This window comes from Pomacea canaliculata, linkage group LG3 (genome assembly GCF_003073045.1).
Source record: "Pomacea canaliculata isolate SZHN2017 linkage group LG3, ASM307304v1, whole genome shotgun sequence".
Lineage (NCBI taxonomy): Eukaryota > Metazoa > Mollusca > Gastropoda > Architaenioglossa > Ampullariidae > Pomacea > Pomacea canaliculata.
The window spans coordinates 12,160,054-12,181,913 of NC_037592.1; the positions used below are offsets into that span (position 1 = coordinate 12,160,054).

Genomic DNA, 21,860 nt, shown 5'->3' on the forward strand with positions numbered 1-21,860 from the left:
GTCAATGTTTTTGGAATTTCTGTTTACACTTTTACTCGCGCGCGCACACACAATGTAGAATTGTGAATAAAAATATATTTTATTGATTATTGCACCATCATACACAACTTTTATGAACATTAGTGAGGAGGTTGCAATAAAAAAAACGAAACATATTTTGATTATAAGAGACTTGTAAATATCTCATCAAATGTACTTTTAAGCACAACCTCCGTAAAGATAGTAACAACTGACTTCCTTATACTTTTTCAAGTCTCTATTATGGGATTCGCCATCAACTGTCCTGCCATCGTGTGCACAATTAGGAAAAAAACAGAAAACAACGTATTACTAGTTTCCGAAGAAAAATAATCGTATTTTACAGAAACCATCTACGACACTCATTTGATAATTGTTACGGCGTTCAAAAGACATTACATCATACAGATCAACAATCATCCCTCCCACTCCAAACCCTAAAAAAGAAAGAATAAACAGAAATAACTTAGAAGATACCTGCATGAAGCTTATCTTACGTTTACAAAGAACATCTTGCAATAAAGGTACATTTAAAACCCGTCCAATACTTCCTAATCGGCACTTCGGAATGTTATTCATGGACGGAAAGACTTTTTTTCAAATAAACAACAAGTACACATTAAATGAGTTCCTGGCTTTCAAGAAATTATTCCACTAAGAATACTTTTTAAATAGCTGTGTGAAATGATTATGTTAATGGGGAAGAGGACAACGGAGAATGCGTCATGTAGACAAAATGTTTCAACAAAACTTGGTAAGCAAACATCTTTCTGTGTCAAGCATTTAGGCCATAGTGAAAACATTGAAGTAGGCCATGAACTGTCAGGTCGTGTTCGTGGCTAGTTTGAAGACCAAGCAGCTCGTTTGACGCAGGACAGAGGAGTGACAGCTCGCGGGCGTGAAATCGCACCAAACCACCGTAAAATCAAGTCCAACCTGCATACGGTCTTGCGATTAGTGCTGAAAATATTCACACCTCTATTCCGAGACGGACTCCACTGGCCACATCTCATGCAAACGCACTTCAACGATACATTTTTATAATTTCTCAAACTTTCTCAAACTTCAGAGGACTCTTTTCTTGGAAATAAGGGAAATATCATGATATTGTACTGAGCACTAGATTTCGATTTAAGCCATCATGTAAATGTAAAGTTTGAAAGCTTGCTGTTCAAAATGTTTAACCACAAAATATGTGCACAACTAAGTCAAAGTCTGACAGTGGAAGTAAACATTAATGCATTCGTGAAATTCCATTTTTCATGATAAATTTTTGTTTTGGGGACGTTTATATTCTGAAATCGCACAAAAATATGTGACCAGTTTAGGGTAGTCTGCCACCTTTTTTTAAAACAAAACACTAAACTAGCAATTAATCACTGATTTCTCATAAGTCTTTGATTTGTTTTCAGTGTTACGCCATTGCATTCAAAACATCTGGAGAATTTAGAGGGATTCACAGTTTCAGTGTGCTGCAAATGTGTAAAGCATTTGCAGGAGACGACAGGCATATTTTTCGCTAAAATGGGCAAGAAAACCCACTAACAAAATCCTAAGTCATCCTGTCATCCATTCTGTAGTTTGACAGAAAGCAAATTCACTCTATGGGCTTCACTCACAAATCGTCAGGAGGGAGGAATCGCTAAGGCATTGGCGTGAACATACAACGAAACCCAACGGTGCGACATATCTACATTTTAAAAACAATGAAAGAGCTCCACATCGAAGCACAGGAAAGGCGACCCTTCAAAGCTTGTTCTGAAATGTGCCATCACTTTTAATGTTCCACGTATGTTCCCGATTCTGAAATAAAAAGCACGATCTTCAAGCCCAGTCGTCTGCAGTAGATACACCAACAACAATGTTGTCACATTGTCTCTCATCATAATACTAAATAACATAATTTTCCCGCTCGTCTTCTCGTGTGAAGACCGAAAGAGGTTATCACTAGCAAACTGTCCTGTGAAATGTATGAAAAGTCTGAACTTGAGGCACTTTGAATGTCCACAAGAAAGGCATTTGGAAAAACCGTGGATGAGATGCCATCAGTGAAACTTTGAATAGTTATTAGTGTCACACGGCTTATTGCTTACCATGCTGTGGTGTTTCAAAATTTAATAGGTTGCTTGTAGTTTAAAAGCACTGTAACAACATTTCGAGCGTCCTCCAAAGTGCTTCATCAATGCAGTCCTCACTTCCTTTAGTCAGCAATTCTGTCCCGAGGGAGGTTCTTAACCATGCAAAGTGCCGAAGCGTATAACCTCCAAGTACCACATAGTCTGAATGTTTTGGCTGATGTATTTGTTGCAAACAAATGTTGACTGAAGTTCCAATGTCCCGAATGTTTGCCCCTAAACGATTTTTTTCTGATCTTCACATCACTTTACCAAACTTAGCTAAACATTTGACGACATTGTGCTGGTTAAGAAAGGCCATCAGGAAGATCTAGAATGTTCAACAGGGCGTGGAAAGCATGAACATGAACAGCACGGATTTGTTTCGTAAGCTAGATCACGCCAAGAAATTAGCATTATTCACCAAGGGATTGCACTCTGATCCTCTTGTGCAGTCGAAAAATAGAGTTCTCGTTTCTGACGTCCGCAGGAGAAAGTGAAATAAAATACAATCAAATTGTTTGAGAGAGAGATCCAGAGCAAGAGAGAAAGAGAGGTAACATATGTTAAAAATTCAGTTGCTTACATTATACACCATGAAAGCATTTCGCGATAATCAGCTGCCATTTCAGTCACATATACATATATTGCAAAAATTAAATATCACACCATCATCATTGCTGGTGACGCAAACATCTTTAGGGCGAAAGAAATAAAAAAAATCTCCAGTAATCTTCGTTTCCTCTTTGCTCACCAACAGATTTACAAGACGTTTCTTGCCAAATATAAGACATATACCAATATAAGTATGCTGAAAGGAACAAATCTGATAAAATAAATAAGTATAAAATGCGGTAATCTAAGATGCACGATGACTATGTTTTATAACTACTTGTCTTTTTTTCTAGTTTGGGCACGGTTAGGTTTTTAGGCCAGCATTATGCCAGAAGCGGATAGCCGAGTGTTTAGAGCTCTGGCGTCAGAACCGAGAGGCGCGCTGTTTCGATACCCGTGTAGCGCAGCAAACTTCACCCCTCCCCCAGTCGACCCAGCAGGAATATATATATAGGTATCTGACTCCACAGAGGGCTGGAAAATGAAAGGTAGCGAGGGAGATGGCACCTCCTTCACTTCGCTGTCCGCTGAGAAAAGTGAGTCTCTAACACCTCACTCCCTAACGACCTGAAAAGGTCAGGGGGCGACCTACCTCTATAGCATCTCTATGCCAGAACCACACAAAATCGTAAAACAGCTGGCCACTGTCGGGGGAGGGGATGATGCCCAGTTCTATATGTGATGCCTACGGCACTGACTGAATAGCACATTGCCCATCAGCTTATTACAAATCATGTAATCCCAATCATAATGAACAGGACACTTTTAGAGATTAAGAACCTAGAAGTCACTTATCTAGCCCAACTGTCCACCACTACAGCTGTAATCTGGTTTGAAAGCATCAAAAACATGCTGTTCTTTGACAACTTCACAATAGCCGTTGCTGATCGTAACGTTGCTGTTGATAAAATGAACATTAAATCAAAATACTTGCACATTCCCAACACGAAATAGGCTCGTAGACTTGAATGCTGCCATATTAGCCTATTGGTCATGGCTATCACTACCTTTCATCAACCCAGTCCGTTCCAGCTGGTTTCATGCACACACTTTTCATCCTTTTATCGGGGCAGTGGTCTAAAAAAATCACAGTTTTTCTTCTTCAAAGAAAGTGTCTGTTCCATAAATTTCATGAAGCGATAGCCACTGTCCAAAGCCGCTCGTCTTCAAGTGCTGAATAATGGCCATCTTGGCTTGTTGATAGGAGTGCGCAGCCTGCTTGGCCCCGGCATAGTTCAGGGTCATCAGGTGAGGAACTTTCAGGTGTTCGCACACGTCGTGAAAGCAAGCGAACAGCACACGCTTGGACACCCGGGAAGCTGGGCTGTCGGCGGTCGGTCTGAAATAAACAATCGAGTTAGTATTGTACACCGAAGCAAGAACATTGTGCCGCTTTAAAATTCATAAAGTTGTCTTCCATATATAGATATTATACTTATTTAGCATATTGCTGTTAACAGAGTTTTCTATAGTTTCCACGATATGAAATCCAAACTAAATGGACCGATTTTCAGTGTCAGGATTCAGTCAGAAGCTCAGATTTCTGAATCCTAATACTCACTCCATGGCACAGGCCCCAGTGACGGCGTCCAGGACCTCTGCATCCGGGTCTCCTTGCGTCCATGTGATGCAGTACTGCTTCGACTTGGTGATCGCGTAGACGTCCGAGCTGCATGTGCATAATGGACATCACGTGATCAGAGGCAACAGAAGGGTGATCACTGAGGTTCTACAGACGACTCCATGATATAGACAAGTCACGTGACATATTTGTCGGTATTATGAGAGTACTGGTGTGTCACACTTGATGGAATACCCCACCCACCCTCTTTCACACACCCCATCCCCACACAAACAAACAACCAGTTCTTCCAAAGCAATGGATGAAAGGACTGCTCCAGTGAAGCTGTCGGCATAATTTCCTACCTTGGTGGGTACACTATTTCCGGCGAGCAGATGCGGTAGGGCCGCTGCAGGACTTCATGTAGCCTCCCGCACTTCAAGCGGCCGCTGACTGCACGTGGCACGTGTCCTCGCTGGTCCCCCGTGTGGCTGCCTGCACGCACGTGAGTAGCTGAGTATAACTCGTTAGTACGACACGACACTTGTTCGTAGATCAGTAAACTGTTTCTTCAAGTAGTACCTAGCTTCTATATGAAGCGCTGAGTTCTTTATATGAAGGAGTGATTCTGAGCTACATAAATTGCACATTTATTATTATCATTTAACTTCAGGTATAACTCTAGACGCATTAAAAATCATATGAAAGCAAAATTTGCTGCCCTTATAGGCTACGCGCCAAGAATTACGACCTGCATCGAGGGAGCATGCACGAGAAGATTCTGCATGATTTAGTTTTTCCCCCAAGCACGCAAAGCCTGTTGCAGGGGAGGCAATTAACACATTTACGATGATTTCTACTTAAAGTTACTTCCCATCGACTGTGGGTGATTTTTAGCTTTGTTTACATTTTCAGTGGACAAATATTTTACCAAGTTAGGCAGAGAATTTACATGACGATTACATAAAAAAAATACAAACTTAGTTTGTTCAGATTTGTTCAGTTAAGAAGGGTCTTTAAAGTTAAGTAAAAAAACATTCTTCAAGCATTTTTATTTCAACTCGTATTAGGATCTGCTCTGGTTGATGTAACTAAAAACCTGTGGGTTCCACGCATTTCAGCGCAAAGGACATTTACTAATGTTACTTGCGAATATTGAAGATGTTAGTTATTTTTGACAAATAGTGACGATTTTTAATAAACAAAAAAAAAACAAAAACAAATAAAAACTAATTAGTGAGCTTTCTGTTTTAAGGCCAGGTAAATGTTTCTTGTTGATGATACATGCCTGACACACACATTGTAGTCCCTATTCTGTCCATGCTAAGAGCTGGTAGGTAGAAAAACAAAAAGTACAGGAAAGATGAGACCATGTCTATCCCAACAAACTTTTTGAGACCTGTCTCATCATAGCTTACAGTCCTGCTAGGAAAAGATGTTTTCACTGAAAGTTTTAACTGTTGTTGGGAGCTTTTTATCAAAGTGGAAATAAACTATTCAATAAATCTTCTACCAGTTACAAATCTAATCCAAATATAAATGATACACCTTCAATTAGTAGATTGCTACCAAAAAAAAAACAAAAAAAAAACCCAACTTTACCAATAACGACAGACGAAAGATATATTGGGTCCAGGAAGTTGGAGAGTAACGCTCCTTGGACGCCCAAGCCATTCCAGCGGAGGATCTTGTCTGAGCACGTCATCACACGCAGGCGCTCTTTGCCGTTGGCATTGGCCGGAAGCGGAAAGTCTGTCGGTATCGCACCTTCCCCTGAGACAAAATGTCATCTTCAAATTCTTGGGGGTTTTGTGTGAAATATGAAGGTTATCCTTTCACATCTGTAAGATGCTCTTCTTGTCCTAACGTTCTCTTGTTTAGTCTCGGACACTGATCAGTTGTGCCTTTACCATCTCTCTCACATAAACACACAAATGACCGCGGGACAAAGGTGACTTACCGTCATCAATGATGGTGCGAAGCTGACCCTGTTTTCGGATGGCTCGCATGCGGTTCGGAAAATTTCTGCAACAGACATGCACATTAGAAGTTGACTCGGTTTACAACAGCGCACACACGGCCAAGGACCAGGTGTCAGGTTAAGCACCTCGCGACACGCGAAGAAAGAATGATTCAATGACTACAGAGGACCAGCAATTCTCAGAACTCTGGCGATTAGAAGTACCAGGGACGAAGGGAAACTTCAAAACCTTACGTGATGGTGGGAAAGGCCGCAGCATCACCGCAGGGAGGCCTGGAGATGTACAGGTGCACCTTGACGTCATCGCGGAGTTGCAGCAGCTGTGTCACGTGACTCCGAGTGAAGATTGCGTGGGGCTCCTTGGCCTTGTATATGGCCAGCTGCTTCAGCAAGTACCTGGATCGGGTGGCAGAAGGCAGATGATAAGAGGGGAGACAGATATAAAGAAACAATCATTTAAAGGACATCTAAGACAGCGATGAGCAGATAGTTTTGTCACTAAAACACACGCACATAGGCGGAGTGCTGAACAACCAAGGAGGACAAGCAATTTTTTCTCCATACATAAAGGCTAAAATTGTGTAACTCATCTCGTACATAGTGTTAAACCCTATTCTATGCCACTAAGATTGTTTGTGCTAAATCCAGCAAAGGATTGTACCACATTACAAACAACCTGTGTGCCAAGACCACCATTATGCTATTATCTACTGTTATCCCTTCATCTTTACTACCAAAAGCTTTTGCAAACTAGATCGATGGACTTGGGACGGATCTTGACTTACAGGCACCGTCTTCTAACTCCACAGACAAACCGCGAGAATTTATACAAACGAGACCATCTGTCCATCATATACTAGCTAGGTAGCGATTGGAGGTAGCTAGGAAAGTGCAATCAGCCCGATGCATGATGAAATTGCGCTGTACAAATTTCTTATTGTATAATGAATTACAATAGTAATAATAGCAACAACAGAATTGATGAAGCACATTACTCGTGTGGAGGCGTGCTTTATGCGTTGTGCTCGTAGGATTACAAACTAACCGACTGTTTGACGCACAGCGAAACACACAAGTAAAAACTTGTGTAGCAGCGTACATACTGGAGAAAAACGAGAGAGATAGCATAGAGTCATAGACGAAGGTGGGGCACATACATATGTAGGTAAGCACGCCTGACATGATTAGAATATTATTAGCCCAGTTCACAACTGACACAAGTTCTTAGCTCAGTAAGTACCTGATGAATGCACGGCGTGCGATGATCTCTGCGTGAGAATGAATCACTCTGCTGCCATCGAGAGCCAGGTGCTGGTACTGTATACATCGGTTACCTGTTATCAGGTATTTAGAATCATCATGTGTTTTACGAGTGTCAGGACTGCATCTGTCATTCACACAGGGCCAACAATAGTTTATCTCTCAATTGCGTTACTTCATCCATAAAATCCTTTTTCTTAATTTCCGACGATCTTCACCTTGTTTCACGCTCGAAAATTTTTTTGTCTTATCATCGCTTTGATCATCTATATTTAACAATGAACCCTACTCTTTTATAATAATATCTTTGAACCCGCTTTTCTCAAAATGGCCGCCACCGTACTTTCACACTTCAAACGTTTATAACTCACTCAATGTTAGGAGTAGAAGAACAATTTTTGCATCAAAAGAAATGCTAGGGTAACGGAAAGTAATATAAATACAATAAGAAAAGACTAGAGCCATAAAGCGGAAAAACTCCCTGTCTTGACAGTCCATAAATGTGAAGTCGTAGACTGGGATTCTCTCGAGCAACTAATTCCAAAGAACAACAGGCAAGAGACAAGTATCACCTACCTGTGCCAAGGCCGACGACTTTGAACCTGCCGCGGTTCTCCAGCAGGAAGGCTGCCACCACCTTGTCCTTGGAGTAGTTGATGAACTGCGTCTGCTCGGCCAGCTCCAGGGCGCGGCGACTGGCCAGCATGACGCGCGTTTCATGAGGCAGGAACTCGTTGCGGCCCAAAATCTTCAAATCCGTGTTCTGTACCGACAGACAGAATGTTTACCTTCTCCATTACATAACTCGCGAGCGTATCCGTCTCACATCTATCGGCATTAATAACGGCACACATACACTGTCGCATATATTGTCGTTAGTTGGACATTTCTACTTGTTGGTTTTTTTGTTGTTTTTTTGTTTTGTTTTGTTTTGTTTTGTTTTGTTTTTTGGTTTGCCAAACATACCCACTTATATGTGTCCAGTGAAAGACCTTTTATTACCAGCAACAAACTTTTTTGATCAAGCTGGTAATACGGAAAGTATGGGAATTGAAGTGCGTAGGACGTGACTGAACATGCTCTGGACAATAAAATCATCTTTAATCATTCCTTTTATGAGGCTTTAAATGAAACAGTTGTTGGTCGTTTTGTTGCTTATTGCTACTGCTTTTTCTGCTGTTTTGTTTAAAAAAATTTTAAATAGCATTGGTTCTCTTTTTTTTTTCCAACACCCACCTACTCTAAGGGGGACACTGATCGAATTTAAACACAACAGTCCGTTAACCAGGCCAACCAATAAATCATGATCAAAGCAAGTGCAGGTGGCCATTAATAGCAGCCACCTCCACCCACCTTAGGGCGCAGTACCGTGAAAAGTACTGTCAAACCTCGACAGTTCCCCTAAGTCTCAATGAACGGTAAAAAAGTATTGGCACACAAATTTATTCCGTTAACAATGGCGTATAAAAGTGCCTTTACCACGTGCCCGCAGTCTCGTGGTTCTACCTCTATACAAAAACACTGTGCACAGGTGTCTGTGGCGTTCCTACACGTGCAAGACTCACGATGATGTGGTTGGCATCACGCAGGCTCTGCATGCCGCGATCGTACATGACCCTTAGGGCCAAGATGGAGGCTGCCTTCTTGGCGTTCTTCTTGGAAGTCCCGGTGCCTTGTGGGAAGGTTTCCTCGTCTACTGTGGCCGACGTGTGGAACCTGACAGTAAAGTATGCGAGCAGATTAGACACACCTGTGTACGATGAACATCATTCGTACAATAAATAAAGTACGAATTATTATGGGTGGTAGATAAGCTTCTGTTGCACAGCACGGACACACATCAGATTAAGTTCAAATTAAGATTTGAGTTGACTGTTCCATCCATGTACTTACCTTGATGCGTGATGCGGACCAGAGCGAATGATATCCGTGAAGCTGACCTTAACCTCACGGGTCTGACCGTACTCCATGAGAACGCTGACTGGATCCCTCCGTACGAACATCAGCACGCGGTCCGGAAGCCCCTCCAGCCCTTCAAGTTCTGTTGACACATGAGAAAGCAGTTGGTGTTGACGAGCAGTTTTGTGAGAACCGAGATCAATGCTGGCTTTCACGTCGTTTACAATGAGGAGACATGAACTGGCTTTACAAAGAGCCTCTGCCTCACCTCCCGTTGGGATCGTACGTCTGCAGTAAGGTGAGACAGGTGTCAGGTAGAACACCGAGTTCCAGGTATGAACATCACTTTTAAAAGCAGATGTTGTGATGTTCTGCCAAGCTTATTCACTTTGGAAGGGAGGATAATTGATGTTTAGAAACTGTTGGATTGGATGAGTGCTGGGACTATCGTCTGTTGTGTGATTGAATCAGCGGGACCGTGGAAGAAAGAGTCGATCAAATGTTGAATTTTCCATCTGAGTTGTATACTATTTTAGTTCTCAGACCTAAAAGTAGAGATAGGTATCGCCATTTTTCACATAGCCGGATGAGTGCACATACATGCTTTTTAATTCGAAGATAAACTTGCCAAAACCACTGTGAAAGAACACATCATAACACTATCACCCATCAAGTAGACGATAGGTAAATCAGGTAAATGACAGATCAAGCACCATGAGATTTTCATCCGCGGTACTTGACAGTGTCGGCTAGGTCCCAGAACTACTTGAAGAAGATGGTGCGTCCAACAGGACCACTGAATCATCGGACAATGTATTCCTTAACTCATCCATTTAAGAAGATCAGCGATAATCAAGCAATATATTAATTAATTATCTAACAGGATCAATGTCGAATTAGTACCGACTTCCTCTAGCAAGACCACTGGATAATCAGCAAATCCATTTTGGCATAATTCATAGTCTAACAGAATCACCAGGTCAATGGCGGATATATTAAACAATTTATCATCCAGTATGGATTAGCGGATCATCGGTGAATATATCACATTTCATCATCTAGTATCATGGGCAAATATATTACCTACTTCGTCATCATCGGCAAATATATTATCTACTTCATCATCGTCAGCAAATAAATTACTTTATTCGTCATTAACTGGATCACTGAATTGTCGGCAGATGTAATACCTACTTGATAATCTAGTAGGATTAACAGACTCTCATGTATCATCATCGAAGAGAGTCATTTTATCATCGCCGGATGTATTACTTAATTCGTCATCTAACTGGACCACTAATTATCGGCGGATAAATTACCTAACTCATCGTTGTTGTTGTCGTCGACGTCGTCTATCAACTGCCGCGTGAAGACACGACGTCTCCGGATGAAAGGTCTCTTGGCGTTGCACACCACCATGTACGAGACTATCTCACATTGCCCAGTGTTTACTCGACTTTTTCTGGGCTGCAGTGCCGTAAACTCCATGTTGATCAAAAGATGGTTGTTACCCTGGGACCAGCCTCCTGAGCAAAACGATTTTTTTATGTCTTCGATGAAACTCCTTTCACGTCTTCTGCAGGCGGATGTTTGGACACCAGGAATGACTGAGCGCATCACCCGGCAAACAAAACATATTGCAGACTGTGGAAACACGGAAAGTGCGACGATTTCGAAGAAACTGAAGTGTATTTCTTCTCTCCTATTACCCGACACACACGTCAAGATACGAAGTCCTTATCGGCACAGATTTCTGACACACGTCACACCTTCCTTGCACGATGTTCCTCCATCAGGAACAGTCACGAGGCAGCAACACTACGACAACGTATCCAAGACAAAGATGCCAGAATCGAAATTGTTTGCCAGCCCTTGGACAGATGGTATTAAAAACTACTTTTTGTGTATGGTTTTACGCCTTACTAAAAACTACAAATTTTCTTTTCAAAACAGTCACTAAGCGGTGGTGAAAGTGAGAGTTGTCGTCGTAGTTGTCCGTCGTCGGTCAACAGAAGTGTGGACAGGCCGAGGCGATGATGACTTTTGAGCTCGGCGCTTGATGATCAGCCATCCTCTCATCACTTCATGCCTGGAGTCCGCGCATGCACGAGAGAAGGTGAGCCAGTAGAACCACTGTAACCTCTAGCAGACACCTGGCGAAGTGGGAGGAGAGTGGGAATGGGGAAGGTCTCCACTCGCTCGGAAACGAAAAGTGAGCGCTTGTAAACACCGGTATATCCGCTAACGGAGACCTGATTGTGAGGCTACTAACGGGCCTGGGCATGCTGTCAGAAGCAAGCTGTTTGATTTTCGAAACAAATCGACTAGGTGTCCTCCACTCCCATCCTCCCCCACTCTCTCTCTCTCAGAACAACAGCTAAACAGGACTCGTCATTCCTTTCGTTGACTTTCCGATAAGAACTCCGTCTTCACTACTCCTCCGCTCATGCCATAGCTCTGCTGTCGCGGCCATCCCCTGTCACTTCCCAGCCCCTTTTCCTCCCCACTCATTATGATGGCCCTCCCTTACCACCGATCGCCCAGTGCCAAGAAAAGACCGTTTGTGTGTGATGGCCGATAAGTTTACTGTTGTCAGTGATCTCACCTCAGATGGCACGTCACAGGTGTTCGAAGTCTGGACTACAGTTTTGCTTTGAGATTGTGGATCGTGTGCAGCTTCTACATGTTTGTTAATCTTTTATCACTTACCATATTCTGTTTACGAAGTTCCGTCCAAGTTTCTCAGAAAACATTGCATGACACTAACTTATATCCTTACTTTCCGTTGTATCATGTCAGCATGAATTGACCAAGTGGATTTTTTCTGGAAATGATGCTCTTTTCCCCTTCTTATTAACAAAAAGTTTAATGCTATTTGTTTTATTCTATTTTCACATCTCTCCCCCTACCGGGCTTGGATCCTTTAGGTTTTTAAGAATCTTTTAAGCCTTTTATCGGTGCATCGCGATCACAGTCATACCTAAATGCGACACGAACCATTAAATCACGTGGTTCCTCCTTTGATAAGGTTTCTCCGTGCCCCTCCCTTTAACTCCCTAACCCCATTCGTTTAGTCTCATAAAGAATTTAATTTTCTACTCTCCCCTCCTACCCCTATATTTTTCTCTCGCTTGAACTTTCTCGTTCATTCTCTTCTAGTTTTCTCACTTTTCCTCGCTCACTAGCTCCCACATTATTCCACCAGTTCTGTCTGGGCACGTTGTACCGGGTTGTCTACATTCAGGACCGTTGGGTAAGTTAATCACGCATCGAAAAGTTTTAGGCGCCTGAGGTCTACGATAATACACACAGAGAAGACAGAAAAACCATTTAAAAAGCATGTGGGTGGCACACCTATGTCAAGCTTGTCAAAACACTAGTTTTTGTTCGCGTACTCTCAAACATAAAACACATTCACAACCTCAACCACCCACTTGTAAGAATATCAATCAAAAAGTCAATCAATCAATCCATGACTATGCCTGTCTGCATACAAGTGAAGAAATGTCTATCAACTGGTTATTCTTCATTTAAATAAAATTTTCGTTCGATTTTCAAATTGCACTGGCTATCACCACCCCGTTCTCTTTGAGAAGAAAGCAACCAAACATGGCCTCCCATCCCTTTAGTTCACTTTCTGACATCTCGATCTCATGTTTCGCTCTGTTTCTCTTCTATAGGGGCTAGTGTCATGGGTCTATAATATATGCTCCATGTTTGTCGTCCTTGACCTGAGGTGCTAATCTTTCACCACCTGTTGTTTATTTATTTCTGCCCCATGTATACCTATTGTTAAGCTGATGGTTTTGTTTGATCTTTGTGTACTGTTCTCTGCGTTTTAAGTGCTAATACAGAGCAAAACAGTATTTTAAAATGAATTCAGAACAATATACCGTATGTACAAATGGGGCAAATAACCATTTTAGCGTTCTCGAGAGACATATCTCCATGAAATCCAAATACTGCCCTCGGACAACAGGACATGCCTTCGTCGTCGGAGTCTCAGCCATATTTACATATGGACAATCGTAACCTCACGAGTTTGACCACTTTCTGTGTATAGTGGTATTTGTAGACCACCTGAAAACTGAGGGGAGTTATTCACCCATACATGGAGGACAAGACCCTTATAATGAGATCAATTCAGTGCTTTTAAAAGAATCGCACCATACAAGGCCGTGAAGGAGCGAAAGGAAGTCATGAGAGAGCAATAAAACTTGTAAGACCTGTGTGTAATAAATATAATAAAATGAATCTTAACGATAAGAATAAGTTTCGAAACTATACGTTCACTTGAACAGCAGGAGAACAAGCCAACAGAATAAGTGCACGCGAGCAGCTGCACACTTCCCTCCCACAACCCCTTGCCGCACCAGCAACGTAATCAGAACGTTCTCGTCACGTAGGTGAAGCCGGCGCCGTCTTGCTGTATCGTCCGGGGTTTGTGAACAATCAGAAACACATCTCGTGTCTGACTGCACAAAATGTTTCTTCAATTTTGAAAATCCTGGAGAATTCGAATCTGCGTAAGCCATAAGCCACTCGTAATACCACAAAAGCTTCAACGTGGAAATGCCATCCCACCCCGGGTACGGCATCAGCAATTGCAAGTGTGTTCGTGAGCTCTACGAGCATTGCAGCATGCAGTGGGAGGTGGAAGGAGGGGTTGGCGAGGAGGAACAATCTGTGGCTATCAGATGATGGCGTCTTGAGCTCGCTTCCCGATTGCGCCTCCATCTTTATCTTCGTGGCGAACGAGCAATGCGGTGAAGTCATCAATGATGGCTATCGATCGGTTAATTGTCGAATCCACTTTGTTTTTCGTGCTTCTGAGAAACTAGAGAAGACCTTGGATTTACAGATGGAAGACAGAGTTGGTGGGCATTCTTAATTTACATTTTTTCCCTGACAAATCTCTCCATCACACACACAGGGTCTTGCGCCTGACCAATACAATGAAAGTTGACTGTCCTGGGTTCAGCTCTTGTCTGGGGCTCTTGGAAATAAGAAAAAGTTGTGGCGCTGATTAAAACTTTTTGCACCTAGGAATGGCCATATAGAAATGTTAATGTTAATGAAACCTTAGTTCAACATACCAGTGTCATTATAATTTACTGTTTATGGGGTCCGTAAGTGTTACAGTTTAACCATTTTAATGTCACGCGGAACATTTATTGGGGTTGCGCCCGCATCTACCTCAGTAACCTTCTGCCCTTCGCCCTCTCACTTTTCGGAGAACAGGCCTTGCTAACAGCACAGCCCCACTGGGGTACCTGTGTGCCGTTAGAACGGAAAACAGACTTCTTTGTTTTCTTTTGATTGACCCAAAGAAATATGGGCAAACGACAGTGGTGGAGCGAACAAAATGGCTGAAGAGGTTCGCAAACAAAAGACCAGTTAAAGCAGCTCATTGTGTTCACCCCTCATGGCGTTTGTAAGGCGATGAATACTCGTGTCGTCATCCCTCCCGTTGGTCTCTGGGAAAAAGCGGCAAGTCGGAACAAGCAGTATTGTTCTCCTCGTTTGCTCCTTCAGCTGGACATACCAGTCTTCTCTGGAAGAAAATTGCTGTGTCCTGTATGTCTGCCCGCTTGTACAGTTTCCATGGCACCCCCTCCACCTTTTGTTAAGAACTAACGCTTCTGGATTTCTTGCTGCGTTCTGTAGTCCTGCAGGTCATGGTCTCCCTCCTTGATGGTTTTCTTCCTGCTTTGATGTTTTTTTCTTTTGGACTCTGGCCTTTCTGTTGATGAGGTACTGACTTATCCATCGGTATATGTGCCCTGTGATTGCATAGTGATGTATTCCCCCCCCCCCTTTCAGTCTATACCAAAAGTCATTTACGGGTCAACCAGGGTTGCGACGGTGTGCTTTTTTGTCATGAAAGATCTCATATTTCTTGTGATAGATAAAAGCATGTACTAATGTCATAGGAGTTGCATCCTACCAGTTACACGAGATGAAAAATTATCAAAAGGCTTCAATAATGTTTGAGTTGTCTGTCTTCACTTCCAGCTACGATGTATTCAATGATTATAAATGTATATAACATGTACATGTACGTAGCGTATACTGACAAGTAGCTGTAAGTACTGAAAGACAGGACAGGCAGCATTGGCAGTGTCCACCCAATCATGTTCACACGCGTATGCACGCGCACGAATGTCTAACCGCAGCAAACAAATGCAAACACGGATATTTTCACAACCAGAATACACATTGAGTGTTATGAAAAGAGAGCAGAATAAATGAGGTGAGCAAAATGGCGGAGACATTACGAGGGTCAGGGTCACAATCCTCGGTAGCGATCCCAGCTAGCTCCACCTGGCGGTCAATCAGTTCAATGGCTAATAATGCTTTTCTGAAAATGTTTGTCTCCTGCCAACCTTTGCTCTGTGTGCCTTCAACCTGACACCAGTCTGTGAGAAATGTCCGCTGGTCTGACAACTCAACCAAGTCTGTGATTAGCAAAATTTGCACACGAGACACACAATCGCCAGCTAATTGTCATTCCAAAGACAGGATGGCAGGCCAAACACTTGGCCGCCAGGTGGCAGTCAGAGTGGCTTCGTAACTAGCGCGAGACCGGCAGACGGCGGCTAGTGTGACGTGGTTGCGTGCGAGAGGACAGGTAGCGCCACCTGCTTGACGATAATCGCTATGCAATACGCTATGCATCAACCAAACGATTTTTCTTATAAACACACCTACGAACATTTCTGGAGTTCAGTCAAAATAAAAAAAAAATTGAAATAGAAAAGGTAAAAATGTTGAATCCTCTGTTGACGCACGTCCCACCTGTCCTCAGCGGAGATAAATCGTGTTAACTGTTTTTCACCTGCGGTCTCGTTTGAATGCAGGTCACATTTTGGTCAAGTCTAGATACAATAGTTCTGACTCATCAATCTCCCCAAGATGTCATTTCTATCACCTGTGATCTTTGAACCTGCGGTAGGCGGCGCATGGCCGTGGTGATAGGTCAATAGAGCGAGATTTTGGTGATTTATTTTACATGGCGGATCTTGCATCAACGTCTAACATCCAATATATTCTTACCCACACACCCACTCCATACCCCTCCCCCCACTTATCCACACGGACTATCTTGTGATCGTCCTTGTACTTTGCCTTTACAGCCATCAAAACATCAATCGACATGGCAGCTGACGTGAAGAGGGTTCTCGAATGCTGGTACATTATTCCTTGACCAGGCCGCCCTCGACACGCCACTTCAAAGTGTTATCAAAGGACCCAATTTTTTTATATTTTAAACCTTAGCCCTGCATGACCGGGTTAGCTACTTATCTCACTCCTAACGCCCCAGGCAAAGATGGAGTTTAAAGAAGACGACGAAAAAAAATTATTTGATAATTTGAATGATTAATGTAGAATTGTGGGAAAATGTCTATTCTCACTCCAAATTAAAACAAATTAATTGAGCGAAAGACAGGAAGTGCAGTGTCCAAGTAGTTACAAGTTGGAACATTAAGTGAAATGTCTCAATCATTTTCTTTTTGGGGCGTGGTACACATGTGTGAGCAGTCGGCGATGTTCAGTGAACAGGCGGAAGATGATGGCTTGTGAGACTGAGCATCTGATTGTAATCTTCTTGTTTATTACGAAGGGCTGCAGCTCTGATTTCTCCCACTGGACGCTTTCTGCATTCCATAAAATGGACCCTAAGGACTTTCTCTGAATTAATGTGCAGACAATAGCTCTACTCTGCTTTCCTTCGCTGCTCGTGTTTGCACCCAGTTGCTGGGGTGGATGCTGTCGAGGGTGAGGGTCTGGTTGGCACTGTCCGTGCCTTGCAAAACGCTGGGACGACATCATGTCGAGATATCCGACGATAAGTCATTGTCTTGTAGATTGCGTGTGACCTCTCTTCCTGATGATTCTCACACCGACAAACAAATAGTCAACATACACTTAGTCTTCGCTGGGTGGCTGACAACCAAGATCCACAGTGAAGATGATGAAACTAGAAGTAGTGGCGTCTCAAAACATAGGTCTCAAAGACTGGTCACAAGATGAATCATTATGTTAAATACGGTATCCACAAGGTAGGCGGGGTTCTCAGTGCGACCTACTGTGTATCATTCACCAAAGCTCTTGAGAAGTGTAACGGACAACTGCGTAGTAGAGGGGGCAAGACGGGATGGGGGAAGGTTGACATCCGGTGTTGACAGTTTGTTTTTAGAAAAAGCTTGCGACGCAATTCAGGGAAGACCACGTGCGGGCCCGGCAGTGCTGACACCTGGTCTAGAGGGACTGGGGTGGTTATATTTAAGCCCGACCATGAGTGGCCAGGGGGCGGCTGATGATAGTAGTTTGGTGGATTTGTGGTTTTAATTCACCGACTCGACGATCTCTGTGGACGTAATAATATGTATGTATTACGGGGGATCTACTTTGTGGTAGTACCATCTCTGGGGATGTGATACAGTGGCTGTATTACGGGAGATGTACTAGTGCAGATGTACTACTGTGGATGTACATCGTGTTTCTTTAGTCCGCGTCATCGCCGTGGGAGCTCTTTGGTGAGAGTATCCGGCCGTGCAAAGTCTTGGGGGCCAAGAAACTGCACACCGACGGAGTAAGGAGGGGGCTACCCTGCCCTTCCTTACGCGGACGTACTGACCACCACCAGGGAGGGTGCCTGGTCAGCTGAAACTAAATCATCGCCGTGGGAGCTCTGTGGTGAGAGCAACAGGCCGTGCAAAGTCTTGGGGGCCAAGAAGCTGCACACCGACGTGGCCGAGCAGGAGCAGTGGACTCGGAGTAAGGAGGGGGCTTCCTTACGCGGACGTACCGACCACCACCAGGGAGGGAGCCTGGTCAGCTGAAACTAACCGCCGGAGGAGGGATGGTTTCCCTCTTAGTTTTATCCCAGCTGCATATTGTTCTACCCCGCCTGACACTAACTTATCGGTATGGTAAAAACACTCTTTTATCATTTATTGAACTGTAGAAGAAAGGATTTAAGTGGACTAAAAGAAACCGGGGACTGGAGAACTGCAGGGACTAAACGGTTATTAACATGTTGAACTTTGATGGTGTGTTATTATGGTAATTCTTCATTTGATGCCGTGGGGATTCCGGCAGTGACTTGGTAAACTTTGTTGGTGTGTTATTATTGCAATTCTTCATACGATGCCGTGTGGATTCCGGCTGAGTGACACGTGTAAACTTTGATGGTGTGAACGTGATGGAGTGTTATTATTATTGACTGTGGATTACTGTGCATATTTTGTCTACTTGTAAACTTGTGTTTGGTTCTAATAATTATTGGTGCCTCTAGGGAGGGACGCCCACCCTTAAGCGATCTTATATTGGTTTTTGGAAAGAATGCGCATGTCTGCGGATGGTCCGTGACATATTGGTGACCCCGACGTGATCGCTTTAGGGTGAGGCTGTACGAGGCGAGGCCGAGTTTACACTCAGTTGTTGAAAGAGTTTTTACCAGCATCTCGTGCTTTGTTTTGTTCCCGTCTCCGATTACACGGGTCTGCCGGCGTGTATAGTTCTGCCGACAGAGAGGGCAGTAGGACTGGTCTTGCTGTTAAATGTGTCTATTTTTTCCAGCTCTAGTAACTGTAGCCTAGAATCTTTAATTGTGTGTTATTTGTTGTGTGGGCGTTCCTTTTTGAATTAGACACGTTTAAGTTGTAAATTGATGTGAATGCTACTGTTCATGTTTGGACTTAGCATTATGTTCTTTTAGTTGTTATTGACATTAACGGTTACTGCGAATTAATTTTGTGATAACATTGTTTGTAATAAGTTTTATTTTGGGAAACTGCAAAGATATTATTTTTGTTATTTTTATTATTGGTGATTATTTTGACCATTTTTGTATTGTTTTTGTAGTGTACATTTCTGTAAATTTTTCTTGAGAAAACATGGAGTTACCGGACGTAGACAGTTTTATAGCCCAGGGACAGAAATTTGGCTATACTGATAGTGACCTGGAAAAGTACGTCCAACAGTGTATAGAACGTTTTGATAGATATAAAGAAAAAGAAAGAGAAAAGGAAAGAGAGGAAAGAGAAGAAAGGGAAAGAGAGAGAGAAAGAGAAGAAAGGGAAAAAGAGAGAGAAAGGGAGTTTGAGTTAGAAAGACTTAGGCTACAAGCAGAAAGCAGGACAGAAGGGGAAGTAACTCAATCCACAGGGGGTCCGCGTGGTAACCTACCCAAACTTCCAATCTTTCGTGAGGATAAAGATGATATAGACTCTTTCATCTTTAGGTTTGAAGCGCATGCAACTGCTCTTAGGTGGGAGGAGCCGCGATGGCCTTTGCTTATGTCAGCTCTTTTACAGGGTGAGGCTTTAACCCTGTATCATGCACTTTGTGCAAGTGGGGTAGTTGATTATGTAACACTTAAGCGGGAATTACTTCAAAAGTATCAGTGTACCGCTGAGGGATTTCGGGAACGATTTAGATCCATCCGACCCGAACCGCAGGAATCAATGGCGGCATTTTTCTCTAGGTTGTCCGGTTTAGCAAACCGTTGGATAACTTTAGCCGAGGCGGACAAAACGTATTATGGTCTTTTGGACCTCATGTTACGAGAACAGATTCTCCAGAGCGTAGCGAAGGAATTAGCTGTCTTCCTGCAAGAACGTGAATTTAAGTCCGCAGCTGAGATGATAGCAAGTGCAGAGAAGTACAGGCAGGCGCATGCCAATAAAAGTATGGCGAGGAGAGCCGAGTCGTATCGGGTTGTTAACACCGGGGTGAATAGGCGTCCTCAGTCACCCAACTCTAGGCTACCTAATAGGCCGACTAGTTCTCGTAAGTCTAGTCCTAACAGAGCCTATCCCAATGGAAGTAGTGGACCGAGAAAGCAAGGAGATGAGGTATGGCAAAGATTTAAGAGAGACCTCACTTGCTTTGCTTGTAATAAAGTTGGACATTTTGCCCGTGAATGCCCTCAGGTTAGATGGAAAGGTAAAGCGGAAATATCTACTCCTGTAGTAGACGATACTGGCGATATCTAAATTTGTCCCGGGTGGAGTGGGACCAATTTATCCCGTAGACGTAAAAGAAAGAAAAACTGTTAAATTGAGTTTTCCGTTCTTTTTTTTTTTAGGAGGGGAGGAAATGTAACGGACAACTGCGTAGTAGAGGGGGCAAGACGGGATGGGGGAAGGTTGACATCCGGTGTTGACAGTTTGTTTTTAGAAAAAGCTTGCGACGCAATTCAGGGAAGACCACGTGCGGGCCCGGCAGTGCTGACACCTGGTCTAGAGGGACTGGGGTGGTTATATTTAAGCCCGACCATGAGTGGCCAGGGGGCGGCTGATGATAGTAGTTTGGTGGATTTGTGGTTTTAATTCACCGACTCGACGATCTCTGTGGACGTAATAATATGTATGTATTACGGGGGATCTACTTTGTGGTAGTACCATCTCTGGGGATGTGATACAGTGGCTGTATTACGGGAGATGTACTAGTGCAGATGTACTACTGTGGATGTACATCGTGTTTCTTTAGTCCGCGTCATCGCCGTGGGAGCTCTTTGGTGAGAGTATCCGGCCGTGCAAAGTCTTGGGGGCCAAGAAACTGCACACCGACGGAGTAAGGAGGGGGCTACCCTGCCCTTCCTTACGCGGACGTACTGACCACCACCAGGAGGGTGCCTGGTCAGCTGAAACTAAATCATCGCCGTGGGAGCTCTGTGGTGAGAGCAACAGGCCGTGCAAAGTCTTGGGGGCCAAGAAGCTGCACACCGACGTGGCCGAGCAGGAGCAGTGGACTCGGAGTAAGGAGGGGGCTTCCTTACGCGGACGTACCGACCACCACCAGGGAGGGAGCCTGGTCAGCTGAAACTAACCGCCGGAGGAGGGATGGTTTCCCTCTTAGTTTTATCCCAGCTGCATATTGTTCTACCCCGCCTGACACTAACTTATCGGTATGGTAAAAACACTCTTTTATCATTTATTGAACTGTAGAAGAAAGGATTTAAGTGGACTAAAAGAAACCGGGGACTGGAGAACTGCAGGACTAAACGGTTATTAACATGTTGAACTTTGATGGTGTGTTATTATGGTAATTCTTCATTTGATGCCGTGGGGATTCCGGCAGTGACTTGGTAAACTTTGTTGGTGTGTTATTATTGCAATTCTTCATACGATGCCGTGTGGATTCCGGCTGAGTGACACGTGTAAACTTTGATGGTGTGAACGTGATGGAGTGTTATTATTATTGACTGTGGATTACTGTGCATATTTTGTCTACTTGTAAACTTGTGTTTGGTTCTAATAATTATTGGTGCCTCTAGGGAGGGACGCCCACCCTTAAGCGATCTTATATTGGTTTTTGGAAAGAATGCGCATGTCTGCGGATGGTCCGTGACAAGAAGGAAAGTCACAGTTGAACAGACTATCAGTTGAATGGCGCTATAAAT

General features: G+C 43.5%; 1 protein-coding gene across 2 annotated transcripts in view; it reads right to left on the minus strand.

Annotated features, from left to right (window-relative positions):
• Positions 1-60: 60 nt before the first annotated feature.
• LOC112558696 (double-stranded RNA-specific adenosine deaminase-like) overlaps positions 61-21,860 on the minus strand; it is a 30,151-nt gene continuing 8,351 nt past the window's right edge. The window contains exons 1-11 of one of the 2 annotated variants that reach the window (XM_025229293.1): positions 10,768-11,949; positions 9,443-9,590; positions 9,115-9,265; positions 8,126-8,312; positions 7,530-7,623; positions 6,524-6,685; positions 6,269-6,333; positions 5,911-6,081; positions 4,674-4,803; positions 4,309-4,416; positions 61-4,086 (exon numbers count right to left, since the gene is read on the minus strand). In XM_025229293.1, coding sequence (XP_025085078.1) covers positions 3,834-4,086; positions 4,309-4,416; positions 4,674-4,803; positions 5,911-6,081; positions 6,269-6,333; positions 6,524-6,685; positions 7,530-7,623; positions 8,126-8,312; positions 9,115-9,265; positions 9,443-9,590; positions 10,768-11,065 — 1,767 coding nt within the window. In that variant the 5' untranslated portion in view covers positions 11,066-11,949 and the 3' untranslated portion in view covers positions 61-3,833. Of the gene's footprint in view, positions 4,087-4,308; positions 4,417-4,673; positions 4,804-5,910; positions 6,082-6,268; positions 6,334-6,523; positions 6,686-7,529; positions 7,624-8,125; positions 8,313-9,114; positions 9,266-9,442; positions 9,591-10,767; positions 11,950-21,860 lie in introns of those variants that run through there. The other variant, XM_025229295.1, reaches the window with a different exon arrangement.